Below are 20534 nucleotides of genomic sequence, written 5' to 3'. Positions count from 1 at the left end.
AAGTCAAGTGCTTCTACTACTTGCATCTAAGATAGCATCAATACAGTACGAGCCAGGGGATTTTCTCCAGCACATAGAATGTGCCTCACAAAAGCCTACCCTGGCCATTGCCCCCAGCTACCTCATGCAGGTCTGCTGTCCAGGGGAAGAGCAGCTCTGTGTGTCAGGTACAGAAAATCAACATGGCAATGGCAGCTGTGAGTCCCAGAAGCTGTGACATGGCTGCAGCCACAGCTATACCTTCAAGTGAAATTTTCAACTGGCCCTGCAGTGGTGGTATAGTGGTGGTTGCGGTAGCTGTACCGACAAATTTAAAGGTAGCTAAAGGGAAACAGGATTTATTTTACAGAAGTCTACTTTAGAAATTTTCCTAGGATACTCCAAAACTGGAGGGGAAAACCTCTATCCCACTGTGTAAGATTCTCCTTTAACATATCTTCCTTTTGTTCCACAATATTGATGGAACAGGCAATGCTTGGCACATTGAGGATACAGTAGGGAGCAGACGGCATTCCTATCCTTGTAAGGCTTACCTTTAATAGCAGGCAAGTTACCCCAACAGTTATACCAATGACCATTTAATAACTGTGAGAAGGACAAGGGAAATAACAAGTGGGTTCAATTTTCTTTGAAATCACAGCAAGAGCCATATTCTTTTAAGAGTGTCAAAGTAAGCATCAAGCACACCATAGCATTGTGTTTATTAGAGTACAAGGACAAAAAGTGGATGCAATTGTTTCAGAACTAGTAAGCCTCTGAATTCAATGTAATTATTTTAGTGCCATGATTTTCTTTGTGCCTCTTCATAAATATTCTACACATGGGGGCTCCAAGGGCCTCAATGAAAAGGCAGTGCATTCAATAAGACGGATTTATTGTAAAACAATCACTATGAGGGAGACAGGGGTGTACCATGACTGGAATGCTCCCCGAAGCTGCCCCTACCTCTTTGTTTGTCCTGTCGGCTTGCACCAACGTTCCATTCAGGCAAGGTTCCACATAGTGAAGCTCCTCATTATACTGCAAAGGAAAAGAATCAAGAAGGAACACTTAATTAAGGAATTGAAGGGTACTTCTTAATAATTTAAGGAGATACGCACCCAAAAAGCAGCACAATCACAGGCTCCATTTATTCACAGAAGGTGAACTCTCCCATGGGTGTCCCTCTAGACAACTATGATTATGTGCTACAGACTGAAGGAGAAACTTCTAGAGCACATGCTGTTAGATGGCAGGGTTCAGGGTGCACCCTTTTAACTGACCATTCTTTGGGGTTGCCTCCAGACACTGGCAGTTCCCTGAGCATGGTTAACAGCCCATGGTCCTGGTGGGAGCTGAAGAGCATCCCAGAGTTGCGTGGATACAGCTCCAGCTACTGTCTTTGGGTTCATGGAACCAAGGGACACATGTGTGGCTTACACATGAGTGGGGACAGAATAAGCCTTGATATTCCCTGGTCACTCTGCAAGGGTATGTGGGTGCTGATCAGGGCACTGTCCATGCACAATTTCCCATACATTGTCAACACCAGCACTCCCATCACTTCAATCCCAGAATATCCAGAATAGGACCTCGCCCCCTTTTTTTTTGCCCAAAGCTCACAACCAGGTAGCAAAAATGTGAGTAGTCTCATCTTAATTTCTCTCAGCAAGCCTGCTTCTCTGCCCTGCAGGGAGGCTGGTCCTTACACATCTGATCATGTTGCCTCCTGTCAATCCCATTTACAGCTCCCATTGCTGTGCAGATGAATGTTCCCAGGGCTTTACAAGGCTCTGGACCCTTGGTCCTGCTGACACTCTAGCATCTTTACTCATCAGCCTTCCCCTAAAACTTGTCCTGGCCAGCCATTATTCCCTGCTGTCCTCTGACATGTCTCCTCTTTTCCTTCAGGCCCTCCAATGCTGGGACCCTTGCTTTGAGCTCTCACTCTGGCACCTCTTCTCTCTGGCTGACTCCTGTTCACCTCCTAGGTCAGATTATTCCCACCTCCTCTGGGAAGCAGCCTCTGGTGCAGGCTAGGCACCGGGTTAGGTCCCTCTTCTATATAATCCCTGTTAATTCTAATTATCTGTTGGCCAGATTCCCCACCACAAAGTGGAATGACACCATTAGGGCCCATGCCTGGTCCTTCAGTGTATTTTCTGCAACAAGCACAGGGCTGGACCCACAGTAGGTGCTTGAGGACCATTTGATTGATGACAGTGTCATGGTATATCTACTTTAGCAGTCAGAGAGGCCCGGAGCTCCTGAGGGAAGAGAACAGAACCATCTCTCCCAGACCCAGCTAACTCTTGTGCAAAGTTGGCCTAGGGAGTTTGTGCTTTAAAACTAAAGTCAGTGAGGACCATGCAGGGCTATGAGCAAGGGAGTGAGTGAAATAAAGAGATGAGCTTGAGAAATCCCTCTGGATACACCGCAGGGACAGGTCAAAGAGGGGCTAGACCTAAAGCTGCTCAAGAACAACTGGGATGCATCAGGTTTCCCATGGAGAGAGCCTCACTAAGCAAGCAGGAGTGGTGATCATACTGACCTTGGCAATTAACTGTTATTGAGCACTTACTGCATCCAGGCAGCAGGTAAACTTCATCTGCAGGTTATCTTAGCATCATTTGGCAAGCACCTCCAATCACTCTCCCTTTACAGATGGGGAAACTGAGGCACAGCAAAAATGATCGACTTGCCCAAAGACACCAGAGAGTAAATGAGGGTGGTGGAGTCCAGATTCAAATCCAGGCAGTCTGACCTCACAGCCACTGACAACAGGACCTCAATGCCCCCAACTCATCCTCTCTGGCCCCCAAACCTCCAGATCTCCCCATCAGTTAGCCTTGTGCCCCTTCATCTTCATCTTTTTGTCATATAAAAAGCGTTTGAAAAAATATCCCAATGGTTTGAGGGCTTAAATATCGTCTAACGAGGCATGGAGAAAAAAATATATTTATGACATTAGCCATTAAGAAATGGAAGTATGACTTTTAGTCAACAAACAGAACATCATCTCAGGATCCAAGAAGCAACTGCACAGTTCAATATGGAGGAAAACTCCTCCAAAGCTCTCAATCTCTGTTGGACTGACCCTGGAAGTTGCTGAGAAAACAGCCATTCCCTTCTCCTTCACTTCCCTTGCTGACTCATTTGGTTTAGGGTGACAGTACACTGATTTCTAAGGCCTGAACCACAAAGGGTCTTAGCCAGCCACAGACATCCAGTTCCCCTCTGTTGGACACAACCTCTCATAGCCTGCCTTGCAGTTAGGGGCAAATGACCATGACATAAGGGAAAGTTTGATGGGCAGATTCAATGAAATGTTTTCCTGCCATTAAGGGAAAACTCATCTATACCCACTCTTTTCTTCCTGCTTGGGATGCTATTGTGGAGGTGCTGCAGCCATTTTGCAACTATGAGGTTACAAGACAAAGAATGGAATGCAAAGCCCAAGGAAGACAGAGCAGGAAGATGGAGCCAGTGTGGGCCCCCGAAGACAACATTGAGCTACTGTGCAAAAGCTGCAGCCACCCTCCTCCAGGTTTCTTACATGCCATTATCAGATGTTTGTATGCTGAACCAACCTTTCCTCACCTGTTCTGTAACCTAGAGCCCAAAACTTTCCTGAGGTTCCCACCGTGGTTTTACTTCCTCTCATTCTTCCATTTTGCAGGTAAACTGAATCACTTCATTGACATGCTATCTAATACACACTCTCCAAGTTGATTCCTGGGGTTGTACAGTTTGAGCTGGGAGTCAGGTCACTTGGGTCCAAGTCCTGTCTCTACCATGTACTCACTGTGTGGCCTTGGGGAAGCTGCTAAGCCACTCTGATCCCAGAATCTTATGCATAAGAAGATACTAATTCACCTTCTAGTCTCCCTCTAGGGGCCCCTGCAGAAACTGAGTGAGGCAACAGACCTGAAACTGCCTTGCTAATATAAAAGTCTATACTTGTGGGGGCTCCAGAGGGGATTTAAAAGTCAAGAAGACCAAGGAGTTCTTGACCTCATCAGGGAGGTACATGTGCAGTAATCAAAACCATGCTTGCCATGACTGTGTGTGCTATGGCCTCAGTGGAGGAATCCACTCTTCTGAATCCCAGCCAGCTTGTTAGTGGCATCATCCAAGCTTGCAGTTGACTAATTTCCCTTGACTGCATCAGGATAAAGCTATGCCGAGCAATCTGGTCTGTATCACCAGAGGGAGCCGGGCTCAGCCATGTGTGTAAGGGAACTGCACACCAGGCAGCTGTACCAAGGAGGCCTGCTAGCTGTGCATGCTCCTCTCACTACCCAACAGCTCCTCCCAAGGCGGACCCCAAGGATGCCCTGTACACGGAACTGCTTCCAGACTCCTCGCAGTCCTTTATTTGGAAATCCTTCAGCTTCTGCATTTTTATGTATGTTCTCTAGATTTCTATTTTGTGAAATGATGATGTGGAAGGGCCATATATATTTACAACTCAAGATTTGGTCACCTCTTGCCCTAAGACACAACAGCCTTATAAATAGCTCTCCTTGATCCCTAATGAAATAATCTGATATCAATAGTCTAAGGAAGAAAACGATACTATGTACATCATCACCAGTTAGATGCAATTTCCTTCTACAATTTGTTTTTACTCCCCTGCACTACCAGGATTGAACCCTAAAGAAGTACTTAACCTTTGCCCTTCCTGCCCAAGTGGTTAGTCCTTCTTGCAAATTTCTGAGAAATGGGAAGAGTCTCTTAGGGAGAGAGGAGTGGGCCCAGGCTGCCCTGGAAATGGGTCCAGTCCAGCCCACCAACCACATGGTGAGGAAATGGACACACGGCTTTCACCCTTTAAAGAGCTTAGAAGCTGCCACGTAGCACACAGGGACTCGGACGCTGTAGGCTTTCTTCTCCCTGCTTCCTTCCTGGTTGGCTTTCCTTTTCTGATTCTCACAAGGGTAGAACGGTAGAGTTAAAGCAACTGAGGCAGGCAGGCCTGGGTTCAAATCCTGACTCTGCCACATGCTTGCTGGGTGACCTTGGCCCCAGCTTTTGTGTTGGGGAAACAGGTATTCTAACTGCACCTCTCTCATGAGCTCACTGTGAGGATGAAATAACAGTCAACACAGAACCTGGCACATAAGAATGAGAAAGGCATCTAGGCGCATAGGCACAAATGCACAAAAAAGAAAGAGAATATATGTGTGAGTGTGATGTGTGCTACATAGAGGGAAAGACCAACAGATAACACCCTGCACCCAGAGCTGGAGCTTGCTATGAAGGAAGAAGGTGATGTCAGTGATGCAAAGTGACCCCTTCTTTGGAACAGGGGCATGTGTCCTTGGCCTTCTCTGGAGAGCAGGGATCTGCATTTGTTGGGGACAAGATGCCATGTCATCAGGCACATGTCACTGTCTACATACCCAAGACAAGCCCATGATGTCTGGCCACACATTGTCCCACTCTAAGCCACCCTCTGAATCCTCCCAGGGACCGGGGTCTTTGGCAGACAGGGAGCCAAGATGGTGCAGCCAGCTTACTGGCAAATCCTCATGTAGGAAGACATCTGCCACAGAACTCTTCACGTCTTTATTTGCTCGCTGAATTTACCCTAAGCACCTACTGTGTGCTGGGGACAGAAAACACTGGCTAAGTTTGCTCATGATGATCATTGTAAAATGACAACCATTTTTTTTCTTACTTTTCTTAGTAAAAGAGTATGTTCATTCCATCAGAACATAAGGTCTGTTTTTCCTTTTGTTTGTTTTTGTTTGTTTGTTTTTGAGATGGGGGTCTCATTCAGGTATCACCCAGGCTGGAGTGCAGTGGTGTGATCACAGCTCACTGCAGCCTCCACCTCCCAGGGTCAAGCAATCCTCCTGACTCAGCCTCCCAAACAGCTCGGACCACAGGCACATGCCACCACATCCAGCTAGTTTTTTTTTATTATTATTTGCAGAGAGAAGGTCTCCCTATGTTGCCCAGGCTGGTCTCGAACTCCTGGGCTCAAGCAATCCTCCTGCCTCAGCCTCCCAAAGTACTAGGATTACAGGCATGAGCCACTGCACCTGGCCTTGGCTTTCCTTTTTATGATAAATAGTGCTTATCTGTGATGCTGCAACAGTCCCTCCAAAAATAACAACAGGCTTGAGACAAACCCACAATCTTCCTCAGGTATTAGACTACATCCCACAACTCTTGCTAAGGAAACTGTCCCTCTGTCTCCATTCAACCTCCAAACTCTCCACTCTGAAGGCAAGGGACACATTACATGCCTCTTCTTTCCTTTTGCCCAGTGTCTGTGCGCATTCCCTACATCTCCCCTTTTACAGACACAGCAAAGTGATCAATGAGAATCTTAAATGATGATCTAAAATAGGAAAGGCAACTTTCATTAAATGAAGAGCCAGAACATTTTGCAGAAGGATCTAAAAGCAATGCAAATAGGCTAGACCCTCTCACCAAGGTTCATAGGAGCTTCCAAATTAGTGTAGAATTCCAGCATACATTGGCTCAGGTGAATCACGGCCCAAAAGCCAAAGAGCCAAGGACAACTGACTTTGGGCTCTGGATAATAATGAGGAATCCTAATGTCAGAAACTGAACTTGACAGATGAAACCAATTTCGCTTTCAGGTCTAACAGAAGGTTATCAGTCACCTAGAGAAGATGAGGAAAGAACCTCCCTAAGCAGGGAGTGGCTTTAGGGAGCATCTCAACACCCTGCCCTGAAGCTGAGACTCATTTTTGTGTCTCTCCACTGCCTCCATGGGTTGTCCCAATTGCTCCACCTGGCTGAACCACCAGACTGGTTCGATCTGGCTTGCCTCTCTCCATCCAGTCTCATTCATTTCACCATCACTCACCAGATCCACTCACCTCCACATTCACCTGCACTCCCATGTGATCCAGACACACCGAGAGCTCCTTCTTGGGGGCTGGGGTGGGGTCTTACACCTGCAAATGGCACTTTCTCAGTTATTGACTCCTTCCTCCTTTTCTCCCTGCTCTGTTCCACCACGTTTGCCTATGTCTGGCTAGCCTACTTATCTTCAAGTGTCCACTCAGTCACTACTTCTTCTGATAAGCCACCACAGAGCCCCAGGCAGCATATACCCCAGCTCTAGACACCCAGTCCCCCAGCTACTCCCTCTCCAAGACTGCACTGGCCACACTGGGTTGTGAGACCTGCTTCCCAGTAGCCCCCACACAAGGATCACATATAGAAAACCTAAATCTCTGAGAGCAGACACCTTGTCTGAAGTCAGCCCCAATGCTTAATGCAGAGCACTCAGTACTATTTGTTGAATGAATCAATAGAACAAAGAAACAAAAAGGTGAAATTGCTGAGATTCTGCCTTTTGGACGTGGTGGCACGTGCCTGTGGTCCGAGATCTTTGGGAGGCTGAGTCAGGAGGATTGCTTGACCTGGAAGGTGGAGGCTGCAGTGAGCTGTGATCACACCACTGCACTCCAGCCTGGGTGATACCTGAATGAGACCCCCATCTCAAAAACACACAAACAAAAGGAAAAAGAGACCTTATGTTCAGATGGAATGAACATACTCTTTTACTAAGAAAAGTAAGAATGCCTGATGGAAAGGACTAGGAACAAAGCCAGAAAAAAAAAAAAAAAAAAAAAATTGGCACAGAAACAAAAAATAAGATGAGAATCTCTATCCCTTTCAAAAAACAGGTAAATAAACAAAAAGTAAAGGAAGTAAGTGGCTATGTTTTAAAAAATCCAAAGTTTGGCCAAAAAAAAAAAAAAAAAAAAAAACCCATAGAATTAAATGCTGCCATGCTCATGTAATGCAAGAAACTGATGCAGAATTGCTGGGACTCCATTAAATATTTTTATAGTTTTACTGGTGCACTTTTGATTAAATAACCTTTGAATGAAAACGTGTCGGGATTATGTAATAAAGCAGATGAAAACACAACATTTTCACCAACACAAGCCATCCTAGGGATCTTTTGCATTACAAAAGCATCTTATGTAATTTGAAACACAACTGGACACAATTAGTAGTACAGAACAAATGAGCACTGAAAGAAAATACTATCCTCATACTTTTAATACGGAATCGATTACTTTAAAAAGCAAATCCACAGCAGACAAAGCATTGGAGAAACAGTTCTAAAGAAAATCTGCAAATTAAAACCAGGGCATCAGAAAGTTCTTGCTTGAACTAACAAATGATGCTCTTCTTAATTCAAGTCTGCACAAATATGGGCTACAGGAGGCATTTAAATTGATTTAACAAAATCTGCCCAGTTAATACTGTGCTCATTTAAGGCATGGCTTGAGCTTCTGTAAAGTCATTTTTCAAATTTCAACATCGGACAGAATTAGCACCCTCATTTTTATGATAATATTGCTAATTGAATGCATGGCTTGAAGTTAGACTTCAAAGTGAATCAGAAAAATACGCCTTTTCTCTTGTCAGAGACATCTCTCTCCACGCACCAGTGGTTTGACCTTAAAATTTTAACTTCAACTGCACAAAATTACTCTCACATTTCAACTATTCTTTCATAATTCAATCAGTTAGTTTGTCCATTTTAGATAGATCTTGCAATACCTTGCCCATGAAAGCTAAAACAAGTTTTAACATTATCTTTTTACGTTTATACTCTGGGTAGATCAAGATCAGAAACTTTTCAGTATAATATTAAACATGCAGTTCACAATGAACTTAATAAAACATGCAAAACCAAAAGACGAACTTAAGTGGCCAAGGGAAGTCTTTCCCCCTATTTAAATCTCTTTCCTCCGTCCTCCGTTATGGCACTGAAAAATCAAGTGGCAATGATGAATTAGATTTGCACAAACAAAAACCTACAGTACACAAGGGCTTCCAGCATTGAAAATATTGTATTCTTTACTTTTCCTCTAAAACACTGAGCTATCTCCACAAACGTCTACCTGGCAAGCAAAGGAAGGCTGACGATGTAATGGAGGGTGAAATGATAATGTCCTCTTTCGTAAATGGAATCCAGCCGACGATAACAATACACTCACACAGATTTGCAGGGCATTCTGGATGGCGTTTCAAATACCTCATCCCCCTGCACTTTAAGAACCTGCAGTCAGGTCGCCCTTTACACAGGAGACAAGTGACCATTTTAAACAGACTGAGGAAAAACCTACACCATACTACTACAGCAATTATGTCAGGGCAGAAACAGGAGGAGGTGATGGAGGAAGAAAAAGAAAAAGAATTCAACAAGGCAAAATTCGCAGAACACACTTAGGATTGGGAGAGACAATTCAAGGGAATGCAAATGAAAATTTGCCAGCTATGAATCTCCTATTAATTAGAAGCCTCGAACTGTTGGTAAGCGTGTAAACATTATGCCCTGCTTGGTAGACATTCTGGTAGGTGCCTGTATGCATACCCTTTGGTGCAGGAATTTCACTTCTAGGTTTTATTCAATAGAAGCACACCCAACCTTGCAAAAATATATGCATTCCATTCAGTGCATTGCATGCGCTGCCCTCACTGTAGCACTTCTGAGTAAAAAATGTGATGGAATGCTCTGTTATTCAAATACATTTGATTGAAATAAGCGTTGCTAAATATTCTTTAAAATATGAATCTATTTTTGTGAAAAGGCAGTGTGCTCATATACACAGAAACATTTAGGATATGTGCCAAATGAAAGAGAAATGAGAACATTACTGAATTGTTTAAAATTTTTACATATGTTGCCTGCATTAAAAAGCAACGAATCTATAAATACTACTGTTAATTAATGGTTCTTTTATGACCTTGGCCTTCTAATATAAACTCACTAACATATCTGATACATTCTCTTATCCATTAGAGGACCAAAGTTCATGATTTTACTATAAAGGCTTCAAATAAAGAAGTTCAGAGTGCCTTTCTAGTTGTTGAAATAATTATGTAAATAGTGTTGAAGCTGATTATTTATGTTGAAAATTAACAAACAGATGTACAGTCAGGGTTAATGGGATCTTTAATGGGTTTCTTTATATAAAGGGACAATTTGGGGCAAAAATTTTTTTTCTTAACTGTTCTATAATAACTGGCATGTCTACTTTTAATTATCTTAATCACCCTCTCTTCTTTATTGAGTTGACACTGTTTGTATATCTTAATGAACTTACATAGATTATTTCAATCGATTGGTTTTGTTAACAGAACAATAAATCCTGACTGATAAAGAATGCAGGATGTAATTAGTTAGCTCTTCTTATTATGTGAATTTCTGATTCTTCTGTAATGAGTAATTAAAGATTAATAAGAAAGATAGTCTCAAATTAGCTGCTTCTTATCTGTAAATGCTTCAGGATGTGTGGGGATCAAGCCACATTTGCATTCTCACCACTAGGCTGGCAACTATAGTAACTTGGCAGCAAACCCAAAGTTCTAACTATCTGAAAGTTGTCTTCCAAAGAACTATGCCTTGAGGCCACATAATTTCATGATAAGATGGCTGAGTGGATCAACTACATCCTCTTCACTTCTGCTCAGAAAACAGTGCAAGGTGAAGCCGGACCATGTCTGAGTCTTTACCATGCCACCTTTCCTGGCTGTGTAACTCAATGCGGCTTCATGCCTCTGTCTCCATGCTACATGGCACAGGGCTGGGGTGAGGGTTCAATGAGATAATCCACACAGGACACTTAGCAACTGACTTGTACACAGTGAGCACTCTATGGGAGGCAGTTGTGGTGATTATTCATTCAACAAATATTTAAACTCCTGCTATTTGCCAAGCACTGCCTAGGTGCTGGGGATACACACATGAATGAACAAGACTAACCCCTGCTCCCAAGGAATTTAGTGTTCTCTTTCTTTTCCCTTTCGTCTTTAGGATTTCTTAAAATCAGAACCTTTTGTTCTGAGAGTCTGATCAGAAGAGGCCTGTATAGACAGGTTACTAGTTCAGGCAATCCCCTCGGCCATCTTCATGTCACTTAGAGGCCCAGGCCCTCTGCCTGGAGAACACAAGTGGGTGACATGCCCATGCAGAAGGCAGCCCAGTCATAAGGCTCCATTGACAATATACTCTCCTCAGGGGTTTAGGGGAGCCATGCAGACCACAGTAAGCATTCTCAGAGCACCCTCTTCTTTTGTATCCCACCACTGGCTGAGGAGCCCTGTGCACCAGCTTGACTCTGGTGCATCAACTCAGATGATCCCAGCAGCAACCCTATGGGCAAGGTGAGTACACCCACTTCACAGTTGAGAGGGCTGATGTCCAGACTAAAGTAATTAGCCCCAAGACACACAGCATATGTGTGTGAATGCGATTCAAAACAGCCCAACTCCAAAACCCAGGCTCTGCCCCCGTCACCATGCTGCCTCCACTGCCCATAGCAACTACTCCACCTCCCAAATAGATGCGATGTGTGTTATTTTCATGCAAAAGAACAAGTGTCCGCCACACACACGCACTTGGCTAAGTGCTCAAGGACTCAGAAATCAGGCTCACTGTGATGAGCCTTTGGAAAGAGAGCAGGAGGAACGTAAGGGGCATGATGAAAATCATACGAAATAATCAGTGGGAAGAAGAAAAAGAACTGGAGAATGTAAACTAAAAATAAAATTCTAAGACCCCCACCCACCCATGTGAATGGACTTCCTCCTCTACATAGGAGACGGGGGCTCTTTTAAAATTTAATCTGAGAGACTGTTTCAGGCCGTGATGGGAAACAGGGGGCGAACATGCCTCCTTACACCTCTCTGGCATGAACATCAATACGGACTTTAAGTCCAATAAGAAACATTTTACAACCTATTCTCTCCGAAGCCTAGGACATGAAGGCTTCCTCTGCAAATAAGAACTTGGGCATCCACTAACCTTTATCTTAACCCAGACATTCCTTTCTATTCACCTCAGCTCTTTACAGAAACTCAACCAATTGTCAACCAGAAAATTTTAAAATCTGCCTATAAGCTGGAAGCCCCTGCTTTGAGTTGTCCTGCCTTTCTGGACCAAACCAATGTATTTCTTAAATGTATTTGACTGAAGGCTCATGTCTCCCTAAAATGTAGAAAACCAAGCTGCACCGGTGAACCAAGCTGAACAGGTGCCCAACCACCTTGGGCGCATGTTAGGACCTCCTGAGGGCTGTGTCAACAGGCCATGGTCACTCATATTTGGCTCAGAATAAATCTCTTCAAATATTTTGCAGAGTTTGACTCTTTTCATTGACAAGATAGAGACCTGAATAAGTGGTCATTTCCAGGCTACATGACTGCCCTGTCTCAGGCTTGGTTCCCTCATCTGCCACTTGTCAGCTTTGTGACCTCGACAAGTTACTGACACTCTTCCAATCTCAGCACCTTCATTTGAGAATGTGCCCAAACCACCCCCTACCTCCTAGAGTTGCTGTGAAAAACCAAGATAATAAAAATATGAAGAGTAAGGCATTTATTAAAATCAGGCATTTAATAAATGCTGCCTTTTTTTCCAGAAGTTGAAATAAAGTGTTCTATGAGCCATAAACCACTCTCCATATTTTAGTTGCTTCATTGCCATTATTATTATTAATTATTATCATCATCAATATCATCAGGCTAACCTAGCTGGAAGTTAATTTCCATGTGAGAAATTCTAGTGGTTTGGTGAAAATCTTGCTAAGTCTGTTTTCCAAGAATCTGAAAATGTCAGCTCCCCAGGAATACATCTGGTGTGCCATTCTCTCAGATGGTGTGGCTATGTGGTAGGTTAAGACAGGCAACGTGTTCAACTGCATTTCCCAAAGCCCTTCCACTGTCCATGACTCTGTGAACTTTCATGAGACTAAACAGGTCTCACATTCTGGCATCTAGGTGCTCTGGATCTAACAGTCAGAGCAATGTTAACCAGTCACTGCCAAAAGATCAAATGAACCCAAGTGCAAAGAAGGCACAAAACAGCTGCACTCACAGCAATTATGTTGAAGAAGTCATCATCCCCAAGTGTATCCAAAATGGATGAGACTGTTTGCTTCGCGATAGTCAGGCGGAGTCCTTTCATGCTGCCACTGACGTCAACTAAAATGACCACGTCTTTCGGAGAAGTTGCTGCCTGGATGTACCTAGGTCAAGGGAAAAATTAAGTAAAAATGAATCCTGACTTCTCTTCAAGGTATCTCTTTGAGAAATAACGAAGAGGTCTGACCACTGCCTACCATTTTCGGTTCCTGCAGTCAAAGGCAATGACTCCATTCTCATCTGGTTCCCATTTAATCCCTAGAAGAAAAATGGGGTTATGAGAAACCCAGAAACTTCAAATATTTATTCATAGCATTTCAAGGCTGCTCTACTTTGCTGATTGAATGGACAGGGTGAAAAATCACATGCAAAGACCAACTCCGGGGCTCATCACATGCTCCATCGCCAAATCCAGGCAGGAGCTTTCGGGTCATAACCCTATAGCAAACACAGCGCTAGCTCAGCTGCTCCAAAGGCCTGCAGAGAGTGGAGATGTTTTTAGGACTGTGCTGTCCATCCAGAGAGTATGCGACTCCAGCTCCTTCCCTTGGCTAGGGATCAAGGTAGCGAAGGTCATTTCTTACTGTCCAGAAAGTTGTTGGACCTGGGGGGATCATCCATAGATCTCTGGGCAGAGTCTGGCCCCATCCCTGGACCAGGTGATGTAATGTCTATAGCAGGGGGGTTGAAAGCATAGATACAATGTTTCCAACTAAGGATATACACAGGTCTGTTGCATCCTCACTCCTGTTTTTAAAATCAGAAATTTTGGCCTGGCTTTCCACACTGAAATGAAATAAAATGGCTCTCATTATGCTGCATAATAAAGTTTGAATTTCAGCTCCTGAAGCCTGGGGAGTTTTCCCCATGTGTAAAATCAGATCCAACATCCTTAGTCTTGTGGTTTGCAGCCTAGTCAGGATATATCCCACTTAGCTTTTAAGAATAAAATATCATTTGAAAAGAAAGGCATTGGCTGCTTAAAAATAAGACAGAAAATCACTGTTTTCAACCACCAGTTCTGCTCAGAGATGGAGGATTTGCAACAGAGACTTTGGAGATAGGAAAATAAAAACAGAGATATCATTTTCACAGGAGAGAATCCTGACTCCGCTGGTGGCACTAAGATTCTTTTTTCCGATTAACAATGGCCAGCTTTCTAAAGGACCACACTGGGCTAATAATAGGCATCTGCTGAAGATAACATCCCCAAATTATCACACAGATAACCTTGAGACAGTAGTCTGTAATCCAAAGAGATACTGGGTTCTGTCCTTCTTGTACCTACATTTCCCATTGCACATGTGTCTAATTTAAAAACACTCCCCATAAGAAATCAGAAAACAGAAGTGTAAGAAGCTACTGCCAAATTGGAGGTCATTAGGTAATAAAGATAAAATACAACTAACATGATGTTGTACACTAAGGGACATGAATGCAATTAATTAAAAAAAATCTGACACCTGCTTTGTATAAAGCCAGGTACCATTAGGATGGCACAGTCTTGATAAACAGTGAAGTTATATCCCTGGTGAGGCTAGGCAATGCTCCAATTTATAATTCCACAAATAACTGGTTTGAATGTGATATAAAGAGAAATTTTTATTTTTTGTTTTTTAAATGTGTTGACCCATGGGAGGTGTTCAGTGGATGTTTCTTGAACTGAACTGCGGAGAGTGACCTTAGACCACGGTCATCCCTGCCGATACTCTGATCGTCCACCAACATTTTCCGGCTCTGGCATCCTTCCCCAGATTACAGCCCTATCACTGTGTGCTCCACGGGGAGCAGAAAGTATTTTATTATCTTTGACTGCCCCAACACTTAGGCTGAAACTATTTCCTTGCATATGGGCTTGTTTCTCATTCCAGGCACGCTGAAGCTTGGTGCTTCCCCCTGCCCCCAGGATGGAGTTTCACTCTGTTGGCTGGAGGGCAGTGGTGTGATCTTGGCTCACTGCATCCTCAGCCTCACCAGTTCAAGTGACTCTCCTGCCTCAGCCTCCTGAGTAGCTGCGATTACAGGCACCCATCACCACACTTGGCTATTTTTAATTTTTTTTTATTTTTAGTAGAGATGGGGTTTCACCATGTTGCCCAGGCTGATCTCAAACTTTTGGGCTCACCTCAGCCTCTTAAAGTGCTAAAATTACAGGCGCAAGCCACCACGCTCAGCCACTCGGTGCTTTTTGAAAAGCTGACATGAAATTAGTCTGCTGGGAAAACCCACAAAGAATACAATTCCAGTATGAAAGTGGATCGGACGGGACAACCTCAGAGCATCTTGTCTACTAATCACAATTTTCATCCAACTGGCAAGCCCTCTGCCAGTCAGTGGACATAGAGCAGTGATGGAGAAAGAGGGACTTGGCTCCTGCCTGCCCTCAGGAAGCCTCATAGCTAGTAAGGAAGCAGACACTGGATGAGAAGTCGCAGGTATTGGAGATGTCATAGAGGAGAAATACCTGATGCATGTTAGTAGATAAAGGCGACCCTAATCCCTAACGTCAGAAAGACATCTTCAAGCTGAGAGTGAGAATTATGATGCACTGCTGTGCTAGGGCTGCTGTAACAAATTACCTTTGTCCCTTGGTGGCCATGGGGCATTTGCTCCAGAACCCCCACCCTCGGTCTGTGGATGCTCATGTCCTTGATACAAAGTGGTATAATATTTGCATATAACCTATGTGCATCTTCCCATATACTTTAAATCATCTCTAGATTTCTTACAACACCTAACACACATCAACAGTTGTTATACTGTATTATTTTTATTTGTATTATTTTTTATTGTTGTAATTTTTTTCTTGAATATTTTCCATTCACAGTTGATTGAATCCATAGATGCAGAATCCACGGGTATGGAGGACCAAATGAACTACAAAGTAAGTGGCAGAATAGAAAGGTATTCTCTCATAGTTTTGGAGGCTAGAAGTTCAAACTCAAGGTGTCAGCAGAGCCAAGCTCCATCTAAAAGTTCTAAGGGACACTCTTTGCTAGCCTCTTCCTAGCTTCTGGTAGCTCCCGGTAATGCCTGGTGTTTGTCAATTTAGAGCTGTGTCACTCCAACCTCTGCCTCCATCTTCCCATGGCTGCCTTCCCTCTGTGTCTGTGTATCCTCTCTTTCTTATATAAGGGCATCCATCCTATTAGATTTAGGGTCACCCTAAACCAGTATAAGAACCTCATCTCAACTTACCTACTTACATCTGCAAAGGCCCTATAGCCAAGTAAGGTCACATTCTCAGGCTCCTGGTGGACATGAATTTTGAGAGGACACTATCGAACCCACTATATATGGGTAGGATTTGTTAAACAAAAGCAGGGGTTAAACAAAAGCAGGTGACAAGGTAGAGAAGAACATCCCAGGCAGAGAGAACAATGTGTGCAAAGGCCCTGAGGCTGAGAAGACATGTCCTGTTCAAGGAATTGAAGGAAGGTTGGTTTGGCCATGTGTAGGGGACGTCCCCGCCAGAGGAAAGGAGCCTGGGTGGCAGCAGGAACGGTGAGTTCTGCGCCCTTTGTGCTCAGGATATGAGATACACATTGGGCAGGGATGAAGACAGTACCTCAAGGCAGTTCCAGGCATAGCTGCCCTGCAGGTAACAATGAACATCATACTTTGACTCAGAGTTAGGGCTGAATGAGTCTGTGGCAGGGGAGTGGGGTGTCATTTTGCCCAAATCCGACATTTGGGTCAAAATCTTCAGATTTTCCTGAGATGTCCTGTTAGGACTAACATGGGCTCTCCCAATTCTCAAGCCATCGTTCTCTTCCTTGCAAAAGCATTTCCATAGTGTGTTTTGTGAGGAGTTCTACAGGATGCTAACAAGCGTTCAGTGAATCAAAGCAAAATTGGTTTCTACATGATGTAAGGAACAGCTAAGGGCCTTTAACCTGCTCAAGTGCATCTTGAATGTCTATGACAGAGACCCCAGTGGTAGCATTTACCAAGATGATTTAACCATGGAGTCCTTCCTCCTCCAAAAATCTCACAGGAAAATGTTTTAAAAAATGAACTTGAGAAAACCCTGCCCCAGGTGGCACTGTCTCCCCTAGGATGTATCACCTTTTTAGTATGTCATTGTTGGTCCACACAGATATTTTGAAAATATTCAGGTAACTTCTAAACTCAGAGGAATAACAGTTGGCTCATCTTAAATCTGTGAGATCCAAGGAATTATCACTTAAACAAGAAGCACCCCCACGAGCCACATCATTTCGCGAAGTGCCAGTATGCCTTTTGGAATCCCGCTCAGGTAGGATGGGGTGTGAAACCCGAGACAAGAGGAATGCTACAGTTCGGGGGCAGAGGAGACTGCCACTCTGCCTGCTCCAGAAGGGCTTTCTCAGCTTCATCGTCAGCATCAGTGATTGCCAGCCAGTCTTCCTCAGCTTTCAGAGGACAAGGTCCTCAGCATGTACACAAATCCCTATGTGAAACTGAAAATAATGTCAAAATCTCTGCTACAGATTCAAACGCTCAAATTTGAGTGAATTTGAATCATTGTGCAACACTGCTATATCCCACGGTTTCTCTCCCACAGGCATTACAAACTAACATTGGAGGAAAATTCATTTCATTTAAGACAACCTATGACTTCCTGTTCTCTTTTAGCTTGTGAAAATAAACAGTAGGGCCAAGAGAACAGAGACTAATACAAGACTGAAGGTCAAGCCGCATGTTCCCAACATAATTCTGTGCGGCAGTGAGGTTTGAGACTGTGTAATGGAACTATGAAGGACTACAACAAATAGCACAATAAAAATCTGAATATCTTTTTGCCCTGTCATTTTATTTCTGCTCCATGTTCTCCTTTTCTCTCCACTTCAAGAAAAGGCATCTTCATCCATTGCTTCCCTTGTCTTTAAAGCACAGTGTTTTCCATAAAACATCAGTGGCACTGCCAACGACATTCAAACCATCTCCAGCTGGGATTACACGCACTCTGGGAGGCTGAGGTGGGTGGATCACGAGGTGAGGAGTTCAAGACTAGCCTGGCCAAGATGGTGAAGTCCCATCTCTACTAAAACCACAAAAATTAGCCAGGTGTGCTGGCAGGCGCCTGTAATCCCAGCTACTTGGCAGGCTGAGGCAGGAGAATTGCTTGAACTTGGGCAGCAGAGGTTGCAGTGAGCCAAGATTGTGCCACTGCACTCCAGCCTGGGTGACAGAGTAAGACTCCTTCTCGAAAAAACAAAAAAACAAAAACAAACAAACAAACAAAAAAACTATCTCCACCTGAACAGATACTGCCTATCTTACTGAAACATGGCATTTGTCTTCCCTATTTGAAAGCAAAAAGTCCAGAAAGATGTGGAAAGAAGGAAAATCAAGAGGTGGAAGATACTGGTTTATCCCTAAGTTCTGCCCAATTCCTTCCTCAAAAAAATATTTAGTACTTGGCCCATAATTTAAAGTTGAAACACATACCTTCCAGTTAACTTTAGATCTAAAATATCTGGTCAAAAATACATGCTGGCTTCTAATGTGAGTCAAGCTGCAGTCAAATTTGGCTTTAAAATGTCTTGAGAAGCTGCCTATGCATTTCTCTAAAAAGAGCTCCTTTATTCAACCAGATGCCATGTCTCTTGAGAGATTACGCACCATAAAAATGAGGAAGTAGCAAGACTATTACTATGAAAATTGTAAATTATGGTACTCTATGATCATCTTTATTGGGGCAGTCCTGTTGAGCTAGCCAAGGAAGAGAACCCTAATATCAATCATACTCTCCCCATTGCTAAACCTGAGCCTGGTGAGGAAGGCATCCAAGGGAAGAAACAAAAAGTAATGCTGTGCACAGAACCTAAACTTGATACTAGCAAACAGCATGGATGAGTCCAAACTTAAGGAGAGCTCTTTACTTAGCTGTCCAGCTCCCTCATCGTGGCTGTAGCTATGAACCAGCTTTCACCTTCCTATGGCAGCCAAATCATGGTGCGAAGATAAGACAATCACTGCCCTTTGTAATCACCAAGCCTTCTACAGGAATAAACTGCCCTGTGTATGGCTATAGAAAGGTGACAGTCTGATGTTGGGGAAGGGACTGGGGCTTCTTATAATCATGCATGAACCTAATTGATGTCCTGTGTTTGATTAGACAGTGACCTGTCTGTGATGTATAGACACAGTTTTCTTTATGTAGGTAAGAGTACATGGGTAGGTACTGTCAGCCAGCCATATCATTTTAAATAAAGCCAAGAACTGGCCAGAACAGGAAGAATAGATCAGTTACTAGTGGCCTCAGCCAATAACCAGGTAGAAAACGGGTCCCACAGAGGGCTGAAAAAGATGAACTGGTCAAGGCTCACAGGAAAAGGGATGACTGTGTAGCCCTTTGATTCTCTGCCTCCTGGGAGATGGGGAGCCTGGAGAACACTACTCACTGGATGAGATGGTCATAAAGCTTCAGGAGGAGATAGCCAACAGATGGGCATGTCCAGTGTCCAGGACATGGTGGTAGTGGGATGGAAAGGGAAGGTACTAGGAAGACTTGGAGGAGAGGGATCAATGAGAATATAAAGGGACTATGGCTCTGTACCGCATTTATGCCAGTTCCTTGCTGTGTCATCAAGTCTCTACCAGACTGCAGCTGGGGACCAGCTCCCCAAAGAGGCAATAGCTCTATTCTGTCTGAAAAGACAGGGCAGCTGCCACTGGTGTGATGGGAGACAACAGATCTGGTGGAGTTTGATCTAACAGGTGATTCATTCATTCAACAAACACATATTGAGCACCCACTATGTGTTATTCTTGCTGCTGGTGACAGAGTAATGGACAAAACAAATGACTCTGTCCTCTTAGGGACAAATATTCTAGTAGAGGAGATAGGGATTGAAAGCCTGATGGTTCAAGATTTCAGGGTAGAGTTCCCATTTTATAAAGAAGAACTATAGAGCCTAACGACGTCCTGTTCAGTAAGACCTTTTTGCAATATAAGCCTTGAGAGTTAAGGCTGGTCCCTTGGAAACTGGGTATCAGACTCAAAAGTCTCTTCCTACAGCATTATGTTATTCGACATGGTGACTACCAACCATGTGTGGCTATTTAGTTATTTTATTTTTAAATAACATTTAAATTTCAGTTCCTCAGCCTCACTAGGCACACTTCAAGTGCTCACTACCCCTGTGTGGCCAGTGACATTAGTGATATTAGATAGGATATAGAACATTTCCACCATCTCATAAAGTCCTTTTGAGAGACACAAGAGTTACCACATGCCCTTAGGACATACATTGAATTGGTGAAGGCCTATGTGTGAAGCCATGCAGAAATGGACATCATCACCACACCAAGGCCTTCAGGCTAATGCTTATCAAAATTCTCCTTCTCAGAACTTTCCTCTCATCCCAGGAGCTGGAGTTGGTAATCCTTCTCAGTGATCGCCCAGCCTCTTCTATTTCCCTTAGCTTAGCATGAAACACACTGTACCATGATGATCTGTTTGCCTGTCTACCTCCCTGTGGTAGTCACTGATGCCCCCTTCTTTGGGGACTCCAGTCTAGGCAAAGCCACAATAATCCTGACTAGTCCCCAGGGTATTGGATGGCTGACCTTACCCACCGTTCTTCAGGCATCAGTGGTGGGTGGGCATGCGACTCAGACCAGGCTAATTCTTG

General features: G+C 43.8%; 1 protein-coding gene across 4 annotated transcripts in view; it reads right to left on the bottom strand.

Moving 5' to 3' along the window:
• CACNA2D3 (calcium voltage-gated channel auxiliary subunit alpha2delta 3) overlaps positions 1–20534 on the bottom strand; it is a 938743-nt gene that overhangs the window by 478519 nt on the left and 439690 nt on the right. For all 4 annotated transcript variants that reach the window (XM_050781062.1, XM_050781063.1, XM_050781066.1 and 1 more), the window contains 3 exons: positions 13110–13170; positions 12866–13016; positions 946–1020 (listed from right to left, as the gene is read on the bottom strand). In XM_050781062.1, coding sequence (XP_050637019.1) covers positions 946–1020; positions 12866–13016; positions 13110–13170 — 287 coding nt within the window. The remainder of the gene's footprint in view (positions 1–945; positions 1021–12865; positions 13017–13109; positions 13171–20534) is intronic.

The sequence above is a fragment of the Macaca thibetana genome, chromosome 2, assembly GCF_024542745.1.
Source record: "Macaca thibetana thibetana isolate TM-01 chromosome 2, ASM2454274v1, whole genome shotgun sequence".
NCBI classification, from domain to species: Eukaryota; Metazoa; Chordata; class Mammalia; order Primates; family Cercopithecidae; genus Macaca; species Macaca thibetana.
The sequence above is the reverse complement of the archived record's forward strand: the minus strand, read 5'-3'. Positions and strand labels throughout refer to the sequence as shown.